This window comes from Lagopus muta, chromosome 3 (assembly GCF_023343835.1).
Source record: "Lagopus muta isolate bLagMut1 chromosome 3, bLagMut1 primary, whole genome shotgun sequence".
NCBI lineage: Eukaryota > Metazoa > Chordata > Aves > Galliformes > Phasianidae > Lagopus > Lagopus muta.
The window spans coordinates 41,504,024-41,525,169 of NC_064435.1; the positions used below are offsets into that span (position 1 = coordinate 41,504,024).

Below are 21,146 nucleotides of genomic sequence, written 5' to 3' on the forward strand. Positions count from 1 at the left end.
AAAGAACACTGAGTGAAAGACTTCATGCAGAAAGGTAGGACCAAAACAGAACTAAGGCTCAGGACCACATGAAATCAATTTACAATTGTGACATACACACTCCCCTTCCAGATTAACTTGTGCTAAAATAGAATACAAAACCTACGCCAAAGCAGCAAAAAGCAAGCTGGCCTCCTGAATCTATCCCCAAGCTGAAAAGTCTGTTGTTTGTAAACGCAAGCTTCCTTTTGGGGGAGGACGCATAGAAAGCCTTGCTCTTACAGCTCTGCTGACCTACATATTGAATATCACTCAACACTGTGCCAATATTTTTTAATGGAATGAGGCTGTCTTATCTCAATAAAATACACATTAAATTTGAACTTACGTGTTCTTCTGAAGCATAGAGGACTTCCATTAGCCGATGGACAAGGTCATTATTCTCTCCCCCGTGTTCTTGGCAGAGAAGTTCAATCTCCCTTAATTTGCCAAAGTAGAAATCCCTTTCCTTCTCCACTCCTTCAAGTGCAAGTTTTAATGAATGTACCTGCACATAAACCAGTACGTGATGCATCAGTTGTGAGGCATGCTGCAGACAAAACAACTCAGCCTAAAAGTACACAACTGCACATGCTGACCATCACCTTAAATACATATTTGATTTTATAGCTTAAAGTGAATTCTACTGTTTTTGAAATGCAACACAACAAAGAATAAACAGCTAATCAGGACACTGTGTCACACCTCCTGGATACATCTTAACCTTGGATCCTTAGAGGTCAGTTTTCTCAGGCTCTTGCAAATTGAAACCTGAAGTGGCAGCTCAGGAGTCAGCGCTACTTAAAGCACTGCTTCCAGCAAAGCTGCCAGAGACGTCATGTAATGGTAATTAATGAAACATTCAGCACTGGAATTCCATTACTCTGCCCGGATTAATAGAAAACCTACCATATCTCCTTCCCTGAAAACACACAGGTCCAGCAGAAAAGCTCACAAAGGGAAATGGACTAGTTGAGAAGTAAACGGTCTTTCAGCTGCAAGCACTGCCGTGTTGTTTTCTCACCTCTTTGCTGCCTCCTGACCTGCTGAACCACCACAAAATCTGCATCTCAGAACCCCGAGGCTGCTGTGGTGACCAGGTTGCACCATGGATTTTCTGGTCTTGTCCATGTGCTGTCACTATCAACAAATTCTCTTAAATGTCAGCCTTTCCTTGTACACAGGAGTCTTTGGATTACGCTGTTGGTTTTCATTTCACTGCTAAGTCTGCTGCAAATAATTTATGGGTAACCCAGCTATTAAGGATTAGGCTTCATATAAACCAAGACAGATGTCACAATATATTTTTATACATACATATATGTACACGCACACATATATATATATATATATTAAAAAGAATAATTTTGTGGCAGCAAAGCATGAATTACTATCCAAAGTGGTACAGACGATCAGAGTAACATGTGCAAGTGGCTCTCAAATTTGGAAGACAGCACTGTGTCAACCAATGGAAATAATCAGGGAAGAAGCTGCCTACAGTAAACACTCTGACCCCAATCATGTCCAAATTACAGCCAAATTAGCATCCAGATTTTAAGCCCTGCAATTACACAAATGAGTTTTCCAAAGGAAGTGTGCTACATAAATTAACTTGCATCAAGATGACATTTGAGTGAACAGATACAGTTTAATAGAAAGTTTCCTGCTGCCAGATCCACTGCAAGCTGATTGATTCCCTTTGCCGGTAAGAACACCAAGGGAGCTCACGCACTGCTTTGACAGCCCTCTAAATCCTAGCAGTTCATCTTTCCATAACTGCTGAGCTGGCAATGCCTTCTTCTGACCTCTGACTGCACTCCCAGAGGTGTCAGACAGCAGAACAGACCTGCTGCCAGGGCACGATCTCAGAGCATCTCATCCACATACGAATCCATCTCTCAGCAGCCACCTGAGCTTGACACCAAACTCTTCCCTTGGTAGTTTGAATCTATCAGTGATACAGTGACTGGTCACTTTAAAATTAACCATTTAGTCACGGGTAAGTATAGATAGCAAAATAGATCAAAAGTTTACAACAATTTGGTCTATGGATGTGTATCCTACTTAAACGTGGGGTCTTCCTCACATTTAAGATGTTTTGTGGATCTGCAGCAATGTAGCAATGCATTCCTTGAGAGCAGCTCCAGCATCCAGACAGAACAAGAACCTAACTACTGCCAGATCCCCTGCTCTGTGCTGCAAAGCCACCAGCCTCTGCTGAAATATCTGCAGCTAACAACACAGGCAGCTTCACCTTCTAAGCTATTTACCATGAAGGCAGTTTCCTGTCTTCATTGCACCACGTACACACCATTTTGAGAAACAGAATCATTAAGGCATAAAAAATACGCACACAGCAAATTATCTGCAACATTCAGTAAATGTTGTTATAACCAAAGCAAATACACTTTCCTTCACTTGCATATCATCTACATGTCTGTGATGCATTACTTTGTACTCCTTCAGACAATTAGCACATCTGCATGCTAGTGTTTCCTTGTATTAAGATGCCAAGAGGCTTATCCTGTAGGAGGAACAGCAGATGTTCACTCCCACGTGCGGTGTCCGGACCAGAAGTACCCCTGCAATCCAGTTAATGTGTGCAAAGCAGTGGCTCTTACTAACTGCTCTTTCCTCTGGTGGTATGAACGCTCATAGGGCTGCATATCCAGGCTGAAGATTAAGCACCTGCTGTAAACACGCAGCCAAGACAGTGCTGTCTTCAGATATTATGTCTATGCTAGTATCCAGTTAACTGTTCTGGGACCACTCTCCATATGTAAAGGTCCCTTTTCCGTACATAATGTAATGTTCCTGGTCTGTGTTTTCTCCTCAGCTGCACTCAGAAACCCTTTGGGAGAGTGCTAGTTGGCGCAGACCTAAAGCACAGCAGGGACCATTTAGCATTTTAATGCTACAGATAATCAAACTCCAGTGCACGGTGACATGCCTTGAAAGTGTTTAATTTACTGGCACAGGCCAAGGCAATAGCTATGGCCATTTTAAGAGAGACTTTAAGATTGTTGAGAGCCATTAAACCAGCAAATGTTATGCATGGCTTACAATCATTGCAAATAGATCATCAAGTAATCCTATGGTAAAATATAGCTTATGGACGTTCGTACTTAAACTTTTCCACTGTAAGTTGCACAGAAGTTTAATGTCAGAATCTCCCTCAGCTGCCATTTGTGAAAGGGCTGAAATTAAGTCTGTTAACAACCAGACAAGGCTGTGATAACTGCAGATGCCATTCAACAATGTTTTCTATCAAGACAGCAAAGTACAATTGGCTCCTGCCCATACCTCGCCTGGCTGCTGGAGGGTGGGGGAAAAATGGGCAATTTGGCTCTTCCAACATGTTCATACTGGGATAAGAAAAGCCTGGCACAAAGTGGCTTGCAGCAGAGCTTTTTTGGCTCATGTAATTTGCCTGGGGTGCATAAGTAATCATTAGTGGCAAATGAGATACCAAGTACTGCCAGCATTAAGAAAAAAGAAAGGAAAAAAAAAAAAAGGCTCCCAGATGATTCTAGCTAGAAAAGGTCTCTCAAAAATGAGCTTGTAAAACACCAACTTTCAAAATCTTTAGGATTTATTTTTTGTGATGGAGGAAATCATTAATTTTCCTCAGGGGTGTATGTATATAAAGCTGAAGGTTTTCACAGGTGGAAGCTGCTAGGAATACATTAGCAGAGGATGTGATAGTGACTGCCTGTTTGCATCTTAGTAAAGATCAAATATTTTTATCTTGCTCATATCCAAAGTGACTCTTCCAGCTGAAGTGAACACCTTCTGACTTCTACATACAAATGTCACGGTTTAAGCCACACTGAAATGATGTTCGAACTCCGCTTAAAATGACATAACAAAAGGTTCTGATTCTATCAGAAGTGTATACATTCATTACTTGTGCAACATTTAAGAACATTTCTGCTACAGCAACAACCCTGGAAGGCTGGTGAGCTCTGCTGTGCTTGCTGCTGCTCAGAATTATACACAATCTACAGTACGTCGTGTTCGGTATGTGGCTGTCCATCACCACCTCTGGCACATAAGAGTAACAAGGAATTTGCAGTCGGTGCCCAAACAAACCAAGGTCTCTGTTGTTGAGGTCAATGAAAGTCTGAAACTGAAATGACCTTAATTGTGGAAAATTATACTTAATCCAGAATAATGACTTTCTGTATGCAGCTGCCAGGCAGCTCTTGCTGTAAAATATGAGACTTTTCCTTTCTGTACTCCCCTGACAAATACAGCAGTCAAGTCTCATTTATACAAGTGGCCTTGACATCATCAACAGCATGGTCTTGAGCCAGACGCAGGTATTTATTGAAATTCTGGCATTTTATTATGTTGCAGAACACTATATACTCAGCATTTTCATAAAGGTAGACCCATTTTTAAACGAGAAAGGCACATTTCCTCCCAGATGTTTTCATTCCAGAAAGCAGAGTGCAATGAGCTAGTCTTGGTTCAGCCGCAATTCTCTAACCCTGCTAATATAAACAGGCTTGTTTTCTGCACAACACATTAAAATGATTTATTTCAAATCTGTAATACAGAAGAACAAAGACATTGTTGGGCTTTTTCCCATCCAACTGAAATAAAAGATACATTTCAAAACCTAATTAATAAAACCATCTGTAATAAAACTCTCATACTTCAGTAAGACTCACCTGGCATTCCTAAGACTCCCTTTCAAATGTACTGGCACAATACCAGCCATCTCTGGTAAATGCTATTTTTAACAATAAATCTCTTTTTCTTCCCAGCTGGGCTATTTAAATCTTTTCTACCTTCATAATTCTGGAGGATATCATTCAGCAGAGGGCAATATCAGATTTCATGCCTGTCTGTGACAATGAATGCATCTAATTTTATGCCTCAAGTAAATTTACCTGTTCACTGAGCTGTATGACTTGAGTTTCCAAATCTTTATCTGATTTGGATGCTGAGCTGCTCGGTGCAGCCTTTTTTGCTGAAGATGGGCGAGAAGGTGTTGATCCCGGTTTAGAAGCTGGACTGGATTTAGCAGCACCTAAAAAATACAATCAATAAATAGCAAAATCAAATATTTTCCCCAGGATAAATATGTTGCTATTGGCCTGATGCTGAAATACATGTATCTCACTTGCAGACAGCCATTCACACCATTACTTCAGTGGAAAAGGTTCCAGCTTTCTACCATGGAAAAGGAAAACAAATTTTCATCAGTTTTACTTTGACCTTATTACTGAGAGGGAAGTAACTCAAAGTAAAACACATGAAAATCAGCCTAGGAGTATCAAGTCCCCTTAGCTGTCGGCAACTTTCAGCTTTTAAAACAGAGCTGTTAAAAGACAATTCCCTTGGCCCAATGTTTGGTGTACCTGTCTAACTTCAGCCCCCTGGAAAAAGATGGACTTGGAATAAAGTCAGCTAAACCATCCCCACACTTTCCTTGTTGTCTCTATAAACCATCCCTACGATGAGGGCATGGAGATTCAAACAGTGTGAGCAGAACTAAATCCATCAGTGAACTCACAGTTGCCATGGTGACTGAGCGATCCCTTTTGATCTGCTTAGGCTTCTCTATTTGTTTCTAATGACACACACAGCTGAGCTTGACAGAGCACAGAGCAATGTCTCCACCAGGAAAAGCAGCAGCTAATGTCACACAGGCAGCCCTTCTCCACAAAGAAACCTTGCAGCCTCCTCACACCCCTCAGAAGGTCCCTCAGGCCTTGCTCTGCCAGAGCTGGTCCTTCCTGGTTAGCTTACAGCCTCGCACTTTGTCCCAGGGTCACCAGCACTTTGCTCCCCTAGCAGCACTCTCCTCAATTCAGCCTGCTGGAAATGGGTTTCAGATGGAATCAGCACTTTCCTTGCTTGGGCTAGGAACACAGAGAAAAGCCCTGGCCCTCTCTCTAACCTCTTTTATTTGATTCACTAAGCAGGTATGTGTCATGAGTCTTGCTTTGCAGCACCCATACTTACTGTTGGCTCTTCTGAAGAGCCAAGCACAGTCGTATGCTTATGGGCTCTATAGCCTTCCTTTACCACCAGCTGTTCTTGGCTCTGAATTCTGGGACACATGAAGCCCAAAGGCCAGCTAAGCTTTGTGGTTCAGAGTTCTTACTGTATTCCACGCATGCAGGAAGCAGTTCAGCTGAGAACTGAATGCTAAAAACAAGGTGTGGCCATTCAGATGTGAAACCTTAGCTGGGCAACGCAGCTTTCCTCTGCTCACTGACATTCTTGCACACTAAGGCAGTGCTGGACTTCCTCACTAGGTGCCTGCACACGATGAGAAGACAGGCTTTTCCCCTCAGAGGCCATGGCACATGACCCAAGCAAGGCAGGCTGTGCAGCCCCTACACAGTGCTTCCTCTCCTGTCCAACAGCTCTGTGAAGAGAGCCAGTTCTGTGTAGACTGAGGCAGGGATCACAAAAAGCTGAACAGTTAAGGACACATATCTTTTTCACCTGCAGAGAGATATAAGGACAGAGCAAGAGCTAACACTGAACGGCCAGATTTTCTCTTCAATTTGCAGCTGAGCCATCCCCACAACGCATGCTGAGCAAGCTCACATCACCGCTATCTGCAAGCTGGACAGTACCAAATACATTGCATTGTGTTCTGCTCTTTGAAAGGTACAAAGCCTTATGGATTTCTGCAGCAAAGTGATACTAAGCTTTATAAAGTCCCGACAAATCAAAGGAAATGGACTTTTCTCCCCTCAAGATCAGCTCTGAAATGAACACATATTCCAATTTCAGTAACACAGTTAAAAGCCAGCTAAATAATCTGAGCCTTTCAGACGGTATTGGTGACAGCTGGATAGAACTTAATTGCAACAGAGAATGCCCAGGGTTTTCTAATTAAAAGTCTCCTGGAGAAGAAAAGGAAAAAAAAAAATCTTTAATGCACATCTATCTAACATATCAATTTTGGAATCAGCTCAGAGGTAAGCTTCCCATTTCTAACAGAAGCTTAATTTCATAAAGGAATTAAAAGATGTTGGTTGATAAGAGTTGTGCAAAGTGCTTGAGACAGTCAGATGCCTTAATGGAGATGAAAGATTTTAATAGACATTAATAATTTTGCTATTGAGCACCATGATGACCCTGCAGTCAATTAGTGCAAGTGTGGAATAACTCCTAATTTATTGCTCAGAGGAGCTAGGTAACTCAAGCAGTTTCAATTCCATCCAAAATCACATCTTCCATGAAAATATTTATTGCCCATCTAAAAAGAAAACCTATGCTGGTAGTGATCGTGTATTCATTAAGACTTCTCAGGCATCCCACATTGCCAGCATCACAAAAAACAGGGTGGTTGTTGGTTTTTGTTTTTTGTTTTTTGCTTGGACAGCATTCTATGAAGTCCTATTTCCATTTTCTGAGAAAGCACAATATCTCACACAAATATTTTACATACAAAATATATTCTTATCAGCTTTTTTTCATGGAACATTGAGAAAACTGCATTGCAATCAGTGTCACAGATGTTACCTATTACTGATTCCTTACCACGTTTACTGTCGATGTTCAAAGAACAGTGCAGAATCCTGCGCCACACAGGAAAAAACCCTATCCCCAAAACATGTTGGAGGCCAAATGTCTGGAAAGCCCCATGGCAGAAAACAGACCTGTGGGCTCTGGTGAACACCAAGTTGAATGTAACTCAGCACTGTATCCTCACAGCAAGGAAGCCAAGTTTCCTGGGCTGCATTTGGAAGAGCATTGCCAGCAGGTCAAGACAGCTCATCCTTCCCCTCTACTCAGCACTGGTGAGGCTGCATCTGGAGAGCTGGGTCCAGTTCTGGCCCCCCAGTACAAGAGAGATCTGGACACACTAAAGAGCGCCCAACAGAGATGATAAAGGGTCTGGAGATTCTCCTCTATGAGAGAGGCTGGAAGCTGTGCCCTTTCAGTATGGAGAAAGGAAGACTGAGCTGATCTCATCAACATGTATACATCTGATGGGGGAGAGTTAAAGTGACAGACAAACTTCTTACAATGGTGCTTAGGGCAAGATGAAGCACTGAAATACAACAAACTGTATTTAAATACCAGGAGCACTGGCACAGGCTGCTCAGAGGCTGTGTGTGGGCTCTGCTCCTCAGAGACCTTCAGCAGCTGCCTGGATGTGGGCCTGGGCTCCTGCTCTGGTGTCCCTGATGGAGTGGGGTTGTGGGCCCGATGGACCCAGAGGGCACTGCCAGCTTATACCACATTGTGAAAACTTCTATCACAGCATGCTCTGATTTGAGGTCAATAAAGGGTTAAATAAGAACATTTTTAAAGCAGTGTTGCAGGCGCATTCATTGGCACCTAAATAGCTTTTTGTTCCTACCTGTGTAACGCTAGCAGGGATGAGAACAATAAGTGAACTTCAGCACCAACTGTTTCTAAGAACACGTTATTTTGTTCTCATTCTTAAATAAACCAAATGAAGCAATTCTGAAATGCACTGCAGTTTTCTAACTGTAATACTCCAGAAACAATTACTAGTCAGTAAGACCATTACCGTTTTTTGCTAAACATGAAAAAGATGTACACTTCCAAAACGTGAAGCACAAAATGTTGGCACTGTGTATGTTTTGGGTACAAAGCCAGACTTGGAATTCCAGGTCACACTTTACATTGCAAGTGTGGTATTGCAGACAAGACCCATTTAATGCTTAGAGACAATTTTTCCTTGAAGCTACATGAGTAATTAGTATGCTGTTAAATATTTATGTAAAGTTCCAAGGGAACACGTGCATGACTGCATTGTGGATGCGTGTGAGAATAGTGTGTGTGAGAGCAGTGGAAGCCCTGAGCAAGCAAGACTCAGCTGAGCCCCTCACAGCTATTGCTTCAATTGAATGGGGAACCATTTGCACTGTATCTTCAAATTAAAAAACTGAAATGTTAATTTCAAATTGTAAAGCTTCCTAGAATGCATATTCCTGACTCATGCCACAGAAGAATACACAAACCCACTAAAAGGCCGCAGAGCAAGCGATTTATTCACAAACTAAAATATCGGCCCATTTAAAACAAACAAGTGAGAACAGTAAGCAAATTAATATTCACACATGCTTATTGTTACAGCTACAGTGGGGTGCAAGACAGTATTCCATCTAGGGATGCTTAATGGCACAAGTGATGACAACTGATGCTTAATGGGAGTGAAATGACCTCAGTCAAACCAGCTTTCAGCATCTGATACAGAGCAGTGCAGCACTTAGTTACTTCATGGTACTGACTTCCCCAAGTTGTGGCAGCACCCCTTTCCCCTCAGCTCTCCACACTGCCACTGCTATTGGCTCCAGTATAGTCTAATGAGCTCTGCACTGCCAGGGAACTAGTAAGAAGTCTGTACAAACACCTGAAAATGGAACGACCACAAATTTCAACCAAGTCATCCAAGAGAGAACATACAATTGAATCTATTGGTTAGATGAATGTCTTGCTTACGGTATGACTGTCCATATTCATCTTTAAAAGAAGCAGATCTGGTAAACAGGAACAAACCACAGCCCTTTCCTCATCACAAATTGCATCTTAAAACATAAAAAACCCCAACATTTTAATGGCAAAAGAATTGTCAGCTGAAACCCCTATTTTCTCCAGAAAAGTCTTCAAGCATGCAAGCACTCCAGTTAAGAAAGCATTTCACATTAGGCCTAACAGAAAAAAAATTTAAAATGTGAAGTCCTCCCAGAAAGACAAGAAAAAACCCTATGATGTACACAATTCTGTAACTACCTGGTTAGCTATTAGGAAATGATCCCCCCCCCAAAAAAAAGACAAAAGCCCTGCTCCTGCACTGCAAGCAATGTTGTTATATGGTCTCATTTCTCTGCCTCAGTGGCTTTAAAAATTAAACCCTCCTGACGTGGGTAGGAGAGGTCTCTGTCTGATGCCTGAGTTGTTTCCCTCTCCACTTTGCACACACTGTTCCTGTGGGGCAACACTCTCCTTTGGCCTCGCATGAACCAGGCACAAAAGCATTTTCAGTTGTCACTTTACAGCTCTTCTTATCTTCAGCTCTACAGCAATGTGCCACGTCGGGCAGGGCTACCCTTGGACATACCAACTGCCTGCAATGTGGGGAAAGGCAGCGTGTTGTGGTGGAAAGCAAAGAAAAATGCGTCAGGATGAGCTCTTTGGTTCCCCGAGATGCTTAATCATGCCACTAACTGCTACGATGAAGATTGCTTTTGTTGAATATATTTATCCCTCAAAATTAATTTGCAGCACTTCTGCCATAGCAGGGTATACCATCTCCCTACAGAATATTGGTGTTTTTCTTGCATAACTGGCTCTTTGACAGCATACACACACATATATATATAGCATCCATGCACAAACAGTTCATTCTGCCCTGGTTATTTTCCCTGTCATAGCATGATTATTTTTAGCCCTCATGTGATCCTTCAGTATTTTCCAGTTCTGCTTTAGTCATCCTGCTCTCACAGAGTATTTCAAACTAAAAAGTCCATCAGCCTTCAGTTCTAAGGATCTCTCACATTTTTAGCTTATATGTAAATAATTAATTTCATTAAGCTGTCTTCTAGTCATGCGTTTTTGACACTCCTCTCCCATACAAAAAGCTCTGATACACAGAAAATCTTATATAAGCCACTAAGCTGAAACCCTGACAACTGGATCAAAATTTTCAATTTGATCAGATGAAGCTTTTCTGGTTTTATTTTTTTCCTGAGAGGATTAGAACCGGCACAAAGAACAACATGCTAATATTTTAATCCCTTCCAATAATCATGATTCTACATCTGCAGGCTGTCTACCACTGCACAGAGAAAAGCAGGGGGCTGCAGGACACCTAAAAGCTCAGGGTGGGCAGATGGCATCCTATCCGAAAGCAGCTGTGGCCCTGCTGGCACAGAGCCCACGTTGTTGGGCTGTGCTGCGGGTTCACCCCACAGAGGATGAAAACACATTCATCTGCCAGCAGGGATCTTTGTCTACCTGGCACTCCTCGCTGTACCTGCCGCTTCTAGAAGAAATATATACGCGTTCCGAAGTCATTTTTCCTTCACAGCACTACCAAACCCTGCAGCAAATCAGCTCTGTCTCCTGAGAAAGATGGGCACAGGATGAGGGTGGCACATGAGATTAGATGGAGGAGCTGCTTATGCTGCCCTTATGAGCTGCATTCTCCTTGACCTGCCTGACTCACCAGCTGGAGTGCCTTCCAAAGGGGTATGGAAGGGCCTGCTGGCGTGCTCACCAATAAACACAAAAATTGGTGTGTTTTCACACTTCTCAGGTTCTGCTTTGTGTTAACGTCATTTCACAAAATGAAATGAAGACCACACTTGGCATCTGCAGAGATACAGATACGTGCCACTTTGTGGTATAGAAAGCGACTATCAGATATAGTGGGTCTGTAGAGATTAAGAGTCAGATTAAATCACCAAAAATAATCCTAACTCGCTGCAGCTACCTTTTAGGGTAAGCTTTGCAAGCAGTCCTTAGGGAATTGACCACTTTTTTGGTAACTGAATGACATTATCCTTGCCTACCTCTGAAAACACAGCATCAGAACTCTATTATGAATCATTAAAGAGATTAACACCTCCTCCTAACTTACTCCAAAACAAAGGTCTGGCAAAGGGCACTGGAATAGCTGTTGTGTGGAACAATACGAATCATCTGAACACATGGAATTGCTAGCAGCTAAATACATTATTCCCTTAAAATATTCGATCACTTTGGATCATACATTCAATCAATTTGGATTAAGCCTATTTAAAGGTCAGTGACAAAAACAAAAATATAGCGTAAGTGCCCAGAAGTCTACTTGCTCCTAACACTGAACAAAAGATACATACCTGTCTACTTGCACACTGCTTAAAAACTTCCATATGACATTAAAAGATCTGCTGGTTCCTTTGTATCATGAATGCATCTTTTAATTTTGTTAGTGATTCGAAATCCATTACAATTTCAAAGCTTCAGTGTTAAAATAAAGTGGGTGACACTTATTAAAAGTAACAACAAAAAAAGGCAAGATGTTATGGCACTCTGCTACTGGTGTTGGCAATTACTTACTGAGTCGGTGCAAGAGGTTGTTGTATCAAACAGCCCACAATGCTTACTACTCCCATAACAAAGTCAAGCCAAACTGTGAAGTTTAGCTGTGCCCCAAACCTCAGCCATTTCACTGAAGATTCATGGCTGCAGAATAACAAATAACTGGCATTAAAGTTATAAACAGCTATTTAAATTATGCCATCTGATGTCACACTTATTCATGGCCATATATTCTCTCTTCATGACTGCATTGCTGTGGAAGATGAAACTTAAGATGGAGTGGGGACTTCTTCAACCGCTGTAGAACTCAGTAGACCTCATCTTCTTGGGCTTTTTTTAAAATAAATGGTTAAGCTTGTTTTACTCACACAAGTAGTATCACTATTGTTCCTGTAACATCTGTAATGGATATCCCTGCATTTCCAGTAAAGTGTGCACTTGCATGCACATAATAAATCTGTGACCGACACTTAACTGTTCTACAATGCAAGCAGCAATAAAAGCTAGAATTCTTACTTCACCTATCATTAAATTAGTGTCCTGCCTATCATAAATCCAGACAATACTTAAATTAATAAGGAAGGAAGCTTTCCACGAAAAAAAACCAAAACATCCGTGACCAAAAGAAAGTTGATGAAAACACACCACATATCTCAGTTGTCCTACTCCATGTTGAAGGCACATGGCATGCTCTCGTATGACCAGCAAAAGGACATGAGATCACTGCATTATCATCCAAACTGACTGGCATCTTCCATTCCAGCAGCTACTCTACCTCTCCAGGATTGCCACCCCCATTACCTTAATTGGGATGACACATTTGTGACTTCAGTAAAAACAGACCACTGCCAAGAAGGATCAGCAAGCATGGCAAATTCTGTATTTAACAGAAGTGTATTTTCCAATTTATCAAAAGAACCACCTGATGCTCACTAGGGTTTTTAGTTTTCAGAGGCAGTGCAAGATACCACGCAGGAAATTATAGCATACTAAGCCCTAGAATTCAAAAGTTTAGATACAAGATGATGCAGAAACAAAGATGTGAAGAAAACACAGTGATAACAGAACCACCATCACTTCAGAATCTCAGAGCAGTACTGCCCAGCTATTAGGTGCTCAGCTCCCTGGGAGCACTAAGGAGATGAAGGCAGCTGGCCAAGTATGCCCACTTTTGACGTCAGAAATGGTCAGAGCAGATTGCTGAAATCTGGGTACGATTCCAGAGTTTAAGCCAGTCTAAACCTGAGGTTGCCTGATACCTGCCCCTTCCCTTTTGCCAACAACTGAGCTAATGAGAAGACAGGTCACAGAATTACATCAACCAAAAAGTAATCATTATTTGAGGATTGGTTTAGCATAAATAAGGCACACTCAGGACATACCAATAAAGGAATTAAGAGTACGCACGTGTGTGTTTCTGTATGTACAAGTCAACACATCTGTAGGCAATTAACTGCAGCACCACTTGCTTAGTAATTACTTAAAAAAATTTTTTTAAATCTCTACATACCTGCTCTTCTGTTCACTTAACAAGTTACCAAGAAAAATGGCATTGTTGAGTGACCAGTAGTGCTCATATTAAATAAACACCAAAGACCAGGTTTAACTGTTTACTCCTGTTGCAGAAATACAAAGCAAAATGTCAGAAGACAGATGTATTTTCAAGAAAGAGCAATAGCTGCTACGCTGCTCACTTAGAAGACTGAGCTATAAACTGCCACAAAGCACACATTATTATTATTTTTCTGCTTTCTGGACAACACTTACAATTTAGTAACTTAAAAAAATTCACTGTGTTATAAATTTCCTGTTCTTGAAAACACATGCAAATAGTACAACCAGTGATGACTATCCTAAATGTCTTTTTCTCCGCCAGAAGATATCACAACACTTATGCCAAGGGTTCAAGTGGGGGACATCCCAGGGCTGACAGGACTGAGCACACCATAAGAAGTTAACTTCTGACACGACAGATGCTAAGTCTATGACAACACAGAAAGAATAGCTCATGCACATGAGGTGGTAATTTCTAACTAGTATTTAGGTAAAATTGGTCACAGCTTATGATCATTTTCAGAGATAAAAACAGAATTACTTTAGACACAACATACCTGCAGTAGGAGAGTTTGCATGGTGGGACTTTTTGGGCAGATTAAAGATTTGTTCACCAGGATCTGGTGGGGGAAGAGCATCTTGGCCTTGTCGAGCTTCCACAGGATCATACTCTTTCCCATCATAGTTAGCATCAAAGAACTTCTTAAACCACTGAATGAAATCTAAGTTGTCTTGGAAGCGTCCTTTGACCAGTTTTTCCACTGGAATTACCTGAAAGGTAGAATAAAGTTTCCAGTAACAAACCATTGATATTTTTATATTTAAAAAAACAAACAAACAAAAAACCATGCACACTAATTTGGAAATATATATATATATATATATAAAATAGAATCATAGAATGGCCTGGGTTGAAAAGGACCATAATGATCATCTAGTTTCAAACCCCCTGCTATGTGCAGGGTCACCAACCACTAGAACAGGCTATATATATATATATGTGTGTCTGTGTCTGTGTGTGTGTATGTATATATCTCATAACTCTTTGTCATTGTTGCCCTCCTAATAGCAAATTATGCTGGAATTGCAAGTGGTCTTAATGATTAATAAACGAAGGGCCAGCCTTTGAGGTGGCTATATGCAAACCTTCATAACTACTGTTCCACAGAGTTGCTCCTTTCCTATTGCAGTGGCAGCCGTGATTAATGAAGCTGTTCTGGGAGTAGGACTATATTCAGCTAAGTGGCAATTTCTGTTTCTGAAATTCACGTGCTGCAGGTGGGCACAGTAATGGTGAACAACTCTTCAAGAGATCCAGATTAAGTTTCTTGTTCTCTGCTGTACCGTCTGAATCAGCTTTTCCAGGTCATGCTGAAACACCCTACATTTTGTAGTACATGTACACTATGAACTAACCTTGAAGTTTTAACCTTGTAACTTTTTTCCATTCTGTACATAGCTATACATAAAATGGTTTATTGATCTGAAAATCTTGACAGAAACGTCTAGTAGAACAAAAGTGAGGCTATAAGGAACATCACCATCAATGTCCTACAGATTTTCACATAAATGAAGTCTCCAAAAGGTGACTGGTGGTAGGAAAACAGTGCAAGGAGACGGCTCTATAATGCTTTGTGGGAAGCACAAGCTTCCAAGATGCTGTGGGCAGACAGTGACTATGAAGAGAATGCTGCAGAAAGAGGACTGCCCTGCCTTGTTGTATGAAGTTAGCTTCACACAGCTAACTAAAGAGCTAAGTTCAACAGACATTAATACCTCCTGAATGCATTCAGTTATCAACTGGAAACAGAGTACCTAAAAGCATTACAATTTTCATCTGTTTCTTCAAGGTTAAGCCAACTGTCCAGCATTTTGTAAGTCTATGATACTGCTGTAACAATTCACATAGCATTTTGCATATCCCTTATTTGTTTCATTTGAGTAGAGCAAGTTTTCTCCCTATAGAGAAATGGGCAACGTTCATCTTTATTGGGCTTTCCAATGCTTCATTATCAAATCATGCTGTAAATAGAAGCACAACATTTCAGGAAATAATAAAGGTTTCCAATCTTCATGAAATTATTGCGGGATTTTGTAATAAGACTGTTTAAATTTCAGGATAAGGCAACACTAAAATCAGTGGAGAATCCTCAAATGATTTACAGGTACTGCATCTGTATAAAACTGCAAGAAAAGAACATAACTTCCATTATTCAGCACAGAATCAGTATCTTGTGGTTGAATAACAAGCCACTTCTTCCTAAGAGAGACCTCCATTCCTAAACTTTACAGGTCACATGCACTGGCCAGTCTACCAAATCACTGGGTATATTATTCCAGGTCTTGAATACTTGAAATTCCCTAAAGCCAGTTTTGGACAAGAAATGTGGAATATTTATAATAACAGTATACTTCCAGGTTGTTCTGCTGGAAATTCAGGTCATCGGTAATTTTATGGTATCTCAAATTAAAGCCCTGGTTCAATGATGACAAAGAATTTCCAACAGATGGTATTTTACCAAAAGAGTCTCTGATATTAAGAAATAACGAGTTCAGCTGTACAACTCCTTATCGGACTTTATTATTGACTTTATCCAGTTTATACAGCTTGTGAAGCCTGCAATGACTGAAATACAAACACAGAATGCCTACCTTATCCACATTCATTCTTTTAAACGATGCTTGCAGAAGCTTGAAGTTGTGAATGTATTCATGTTCCAGCTTTGCCTGGAACTTCACCTTCTTCAAGCTAATACACCCGGGGAACAACATGTCCATGAACTGGCAGTAAGCTGCTCCTATAACAAGAGAATGCATTGACGTTAATCCAGATTCACCCGGCTAAAACCAAATGGCGTTTAATGTCATTAACAGAAAGCATGAGCAGAAAGCAACCATACTGAATAAGTCCCTGCTGTAATTCAGTCTAGCACTATGCATCCCAGATGTACTTGTCACATTGCTCAGTGTACACTGGATGTTCTCATGTAGTTTTTCCATTGTCTGGATGCACCAAGCACTTTTGTACAACAACTGAAGAATCACCACGAGTAACACAAAGCGCATCTTTCTTCTACTTAAAACTGACGCTCCTGGAGTCCCTTTAAACATTAGGACTATCCATATAGTGCAATGATTACAGCCAAAGTAGAGATCTCCTAGTAAGTTCCTTCAGTCTTCACAGTACCCAAAATTCAACCAAGATTTTATTTATTCTGGCAGTTGAAGTTGGAAGCTATCCCATAGACTGATGAATTCCAAGGCAATATTTCAAGATTACCCCAAATCATGATTGAAAAATAAAACTGCAAAGCTCCTGCCTGTTAAAATACACTAGTCTTTTTCATCCCCTTTAAACCAAACATCGATAATGATCTTTATCACCTGTGAAAAGTGTTTGAATTGACTTTAATGTAGACCACCCAGTACTCATAGATTTCAGAAGCCAAGCTCCTAGCTTGGCAGCTCACTCAAAACAAGATTTCCACGTTCAACTTTGAGAGCTATGTGAACTTACATATTAGTAAGCAGGGGTACGTGAGTGTAATTAATTCAGCACAGAATGGCAAATATATGGAAAAATTTCTAAACAGTGTACTAAATATAGCCAATAGAGATAACTTTTCTCATATTCAGAGATCTTCCCTCTACATTATCGCATCACTGTCATTTGCAAAATGTCTACTGCTGACTCAATTAAGTGTTTTGAAATTAAAGCTGAAGACGTTTGAGGGAATCAGAGGATCACCAATTTAAGTTCTCCTTCAGAAAAGAGTTTTCTAGTCAACAAAATACTTTATACTTCAAGACTCACTAAGGTGAGTCTTAAGGTGACCCTAATCTGAAGCAAGAGGGCACAGGCTTAACAGCTCCATTTGAGCACACAGGCCAGGTAAGTCAGCACCCAAATAGTCACAAGTTAAATATGACTCCCACAAAAAGGACTCCTGAACACTTAGTGCAAATCAGTTTTGATAAACTTAAGTGTCCAAATCTCACCTAACAGTTCAGGACAGTATCTGTGAAAACTACTTGATCACCCTGCCCATGCAAAAACCAAATTAACAAATCAGACACCTGGTTTGTCTAGTTTTGCAGGAGGGGCAACAATAACTGAAGCTCGATATTTTTCTCTGTGGGTATACATGTGTTTTGGCAGGACCAATTTTACACATCAGATAGTTCTCATTCTCTGTGTGCACCCAAGCTCCATATACAAAGGGTGACAGAGCTTGTAACTCCTCCAAAAGAGGAACAGAGATTCGGAGTCAAGTCTAAAAACACCTAAATACTGATATGAAATTTGGTCAGTGACTTAACAAGATCAAGCTTGAAAATAACTTTAATTTTTAAAAATTCTCTTCATGTTGACTAGCTTTGTGAAGGGAAAACTGTCAGAAAAAATAATCTGATTTTCCAAGGACACCTTGTACTTAGCTGTTTGCAGTGGTTTTGATATGATTAAGAATCAAAGTAAGATATTCCCTAAAGGGAAAGAAGCCTTCTGGCAAGCTACAAACATGAGATGACACATTTGCATCTTCTTATAGGAAGCTATACAAACAGAATTAGTAATTCAAAACCTATCCTTAGCAGGAGAACTGGCACATATGCAGCAACAGAAAAATGACATTACAATTAAAAGCATGGATATACAGATACTGCAAGGCTTAACTGTACTTATTACTATTTAATTTCATGCAAAAGGATTATTATGCAATCATTTCATGTTATAAATTGAATTTGTTCCCAACTCTGCCCTTTCATCCCACCCGTATCTCAATTATAAAGTTTACTCTGATATCTAAGTAATTGCCTAGAGGCCTTGAAAATGCACTGTGCAACCTTTCATCTACATCCTTTTAGAAAACTGGAAACCTAAAATGTTCGCATGAGATTTCCTCCTTCTGCTAGTGATGCAAATTCCTCTTGCATGCCTTTAGATAGAGTCTGACTAGACTAGAGACTTTAGTTAAGACATTTCCTCGTGTTTCCTTGTCCTCGTGCAAGTAGTTGTTTCTGTATTTTATCAGCCAGGAGGTGGTCCTGGGTCTGTTCAGTGCCTGAGGGCAGAGAACACTGGCATGCATCCATGTGATGGTACAAACCCAGTCTCTGACACAATAACCAAGCCTGCTGCCAGACTGCTTCCCCAACAGGAGGATTTTATTACAGCAGCAAACACAGCTTATTAAAATGCCTCTTTCTGAAGCACAGAGGCAACATGCAAATACAGACTGAACTAAGTTCTGCAAAGTACAAAAAAGAAACTATTTCTGACTCCCATATAATAGAAAAGAAAGTTACAGGTGTCACTACATTTAACTGGGACTACTAGATTTTGGACATCAAGATTACATATATATTTTATACAAAATAGGCATTACTTATTTAAAATTTTGCTCCTAAGGCCTGTGGCTGTCACAGTGCATTAGGATGCCTGCATGGCAGAACCAGGATGCTGCTTTCAACACTGTCAACTGTTGAGGTTTCATAGAGGCAGCAGGAGAAGCAGCCTGACAGAAGTAATGCAAGATCGTTGTGCCTTTGCTTCTTGGCCCCAGCACGCAGACATGCAGTTCCCTGCATACTGGACAGCACTTTAGGAATATTCTATTTACCATACAATTGATGTTTCAATGCAGCTGGCCAGGAAAGGAGTATTTTTAACTCAACATCAAGAAAACAGCAGTAGGGATGATGACAGCATGGTTTTCGATGGATACTTCTTGCATAATTTACATGGACAAAATGGGTTTTATGTCACTGTATTTTATTTAAGATTTAAAAGCTTCCCTGCATTTTCTGATAAAAAGCAGCAGCCTTTTCCCACAAAAAATGAAAAGAACAACAATAACAATACAGCCCAATCTCTCCCACACCAAGACTAACAAATTATTACCTGTCTAGAATTGCTCTCAGAGTACATCTGTCTCTATGACCAAAAAACTTGTACATATTTAAAAATCTGCAAACGCACACACACACACAGATACAGAAATAATGTGAAATCTCTTCAAAAGATGGATAAAAACCACAGCTGGTAGCACTGGAGAAGAAGGATTACTGAACGTGGGAGACACGCTGATGTTAAACCCTCCCAACTCTCTATTAGCCAACAAGCAATTTTGAATCCAGGCGCAAAACCCCTTTCACTTTTCCATCTAGAACTCTGACGCAGCCACCAATTACAAGAGACATTCACAGGCCAGAAGCCAAAACCAACTTGCAAACACAACTAGCGAGCGGAAACTCCATGCCTGCCTTCACAGTGCAGGACACGACAGCAGCTCAGGGGGCTGCAGCATCCTGCTGGCACACCGACCATGAGCACAACCATCTTCACTGACTCCATTTTAATATTTATAAGAAAATAACAGAGTGGAGAATCTCAGCAGTGTTGAATCTGACCGGCAGGCTGCTGCTGTCTGAAGGGAGCCTTGTGACTCGTTTACTACTCCCTCCTCTCTGGGAGGAATCCGGCTGTGGCCTAGATTGGAGAGCCGGGCAGCATCGCTGGCTGTGGTTGTGCATAGCAGGCTGTGCTGTGCATGGCACTGGGCTAGGGGGTGGGCTACTGGCCAGGCTGAGGGCAGCGGGGGGAAGCACATCTGGGGCAGTGTTCAGAACCATGCCCAAGTTATTATTTATCTCCTCAAGGAGGAGCTGAATCAATCCTTCTTATCCAATGTACCTCTCTGTTTGTCCCTTCATCACTGTATCATGTGGAGGTGAGGTCCCTCAAAGTCACGGAAAATCACAGCAGACAGCATGGGAACACAGAGGAGCTGTGAAAAGGCAGGGCCTGTCTGTGTGGTGGTAGGCTTTAGTTCAGTTCTGATGTCAGAACTGTGGCAGAAAGAGCTAAGTTGCAAACTAGAATTTTGCTGGAAATGTTTAATAAAAAATTGGATCTAAAAACAGCATGTGATTCAAGCCTCAGCCAGGCCTCAGTTTGATTTTCAGGCACACGTTTTTGGGGAAAAAAAAAAAAAAAAAAAGAAAGAAAAAAAACAACAAAAACTTACTTGGGAAAAGGCCAATTGCACCTTTTTCTGTAATTACAGTTATTTGCTTCAAGGATCTTTTTTTGTTCTTTGCTTCAAGGATTTGTTTTTTAAGATTCTCTAAAAATGTATCCTGTCACATTAGACAGAAATTCCTTCAAATTATTTGTTCACTCCAAAGCTGCCACAAGCTAATCAACGCACTTGGAAAATGCGGCACGATTCCCATGCGTGTTAGTCATCAGTGCTTCAGCTCACTGGAGCGGCATTGCCAACACGGATGGGAAAGTGCACACACCCAGCACTTCTGCTGCCGAGAGAACAACAGAAAAAGGCAGTAACTTATAAGAAGCATGTGTGACATCGCAGTGTTCATGAGAAATGGGGAAATAAATACAAAGGCCAGCAATCAGTGTTTGCAGTACAGCAGCACTTCTGGCTTTTTACCTCCAGCTGCTTAAAACTGTGTCCTTAGAAGCAGATTAAGGTAGGCACACAGCAGGTTTTGATGTAAAACATGAGCCCATTTCATGATAC

The 21,146-nt window shown here is 41.0% G+C and overlaps 1 protein-coding gene across 5 annotated transcripts in view; it reads right to left on the reverse strand.

Moving 5' to 3' along the window:
• The window catches only part of MAPRE2 (microtubule associated protein RP/EB family member 2), an 87,424-nt gene that overhangs the window by 6,433 nt on the left and 59,845 nt on the right, over nt 1-21,146 (reverse strand). For all 5 annotated transcript variants that reach the window (XM_048938741.1, XM_048938745.1, XM_048938743.1 and 2 more), the window contains 4 exons: nt 16,255-16,400; nt 14,160-14,373; nt 4,917-5,056; nt 368-526 (listed from right to left, as the gene is read on the reverse strand). In XM_048938741.1, the coding sequence (XP_048794698.1) occupies nt 368-526; nt 4,917-5,056; nt 14,160-14,373; nt 16,255-16,400 (659 nt within the window). The remainder of the gene's footprint in view (nt 1-367; nt 527-4,916; nt 5,057-14,159; nt 14,374-16,254; nt 16,401-21,146) is intronic.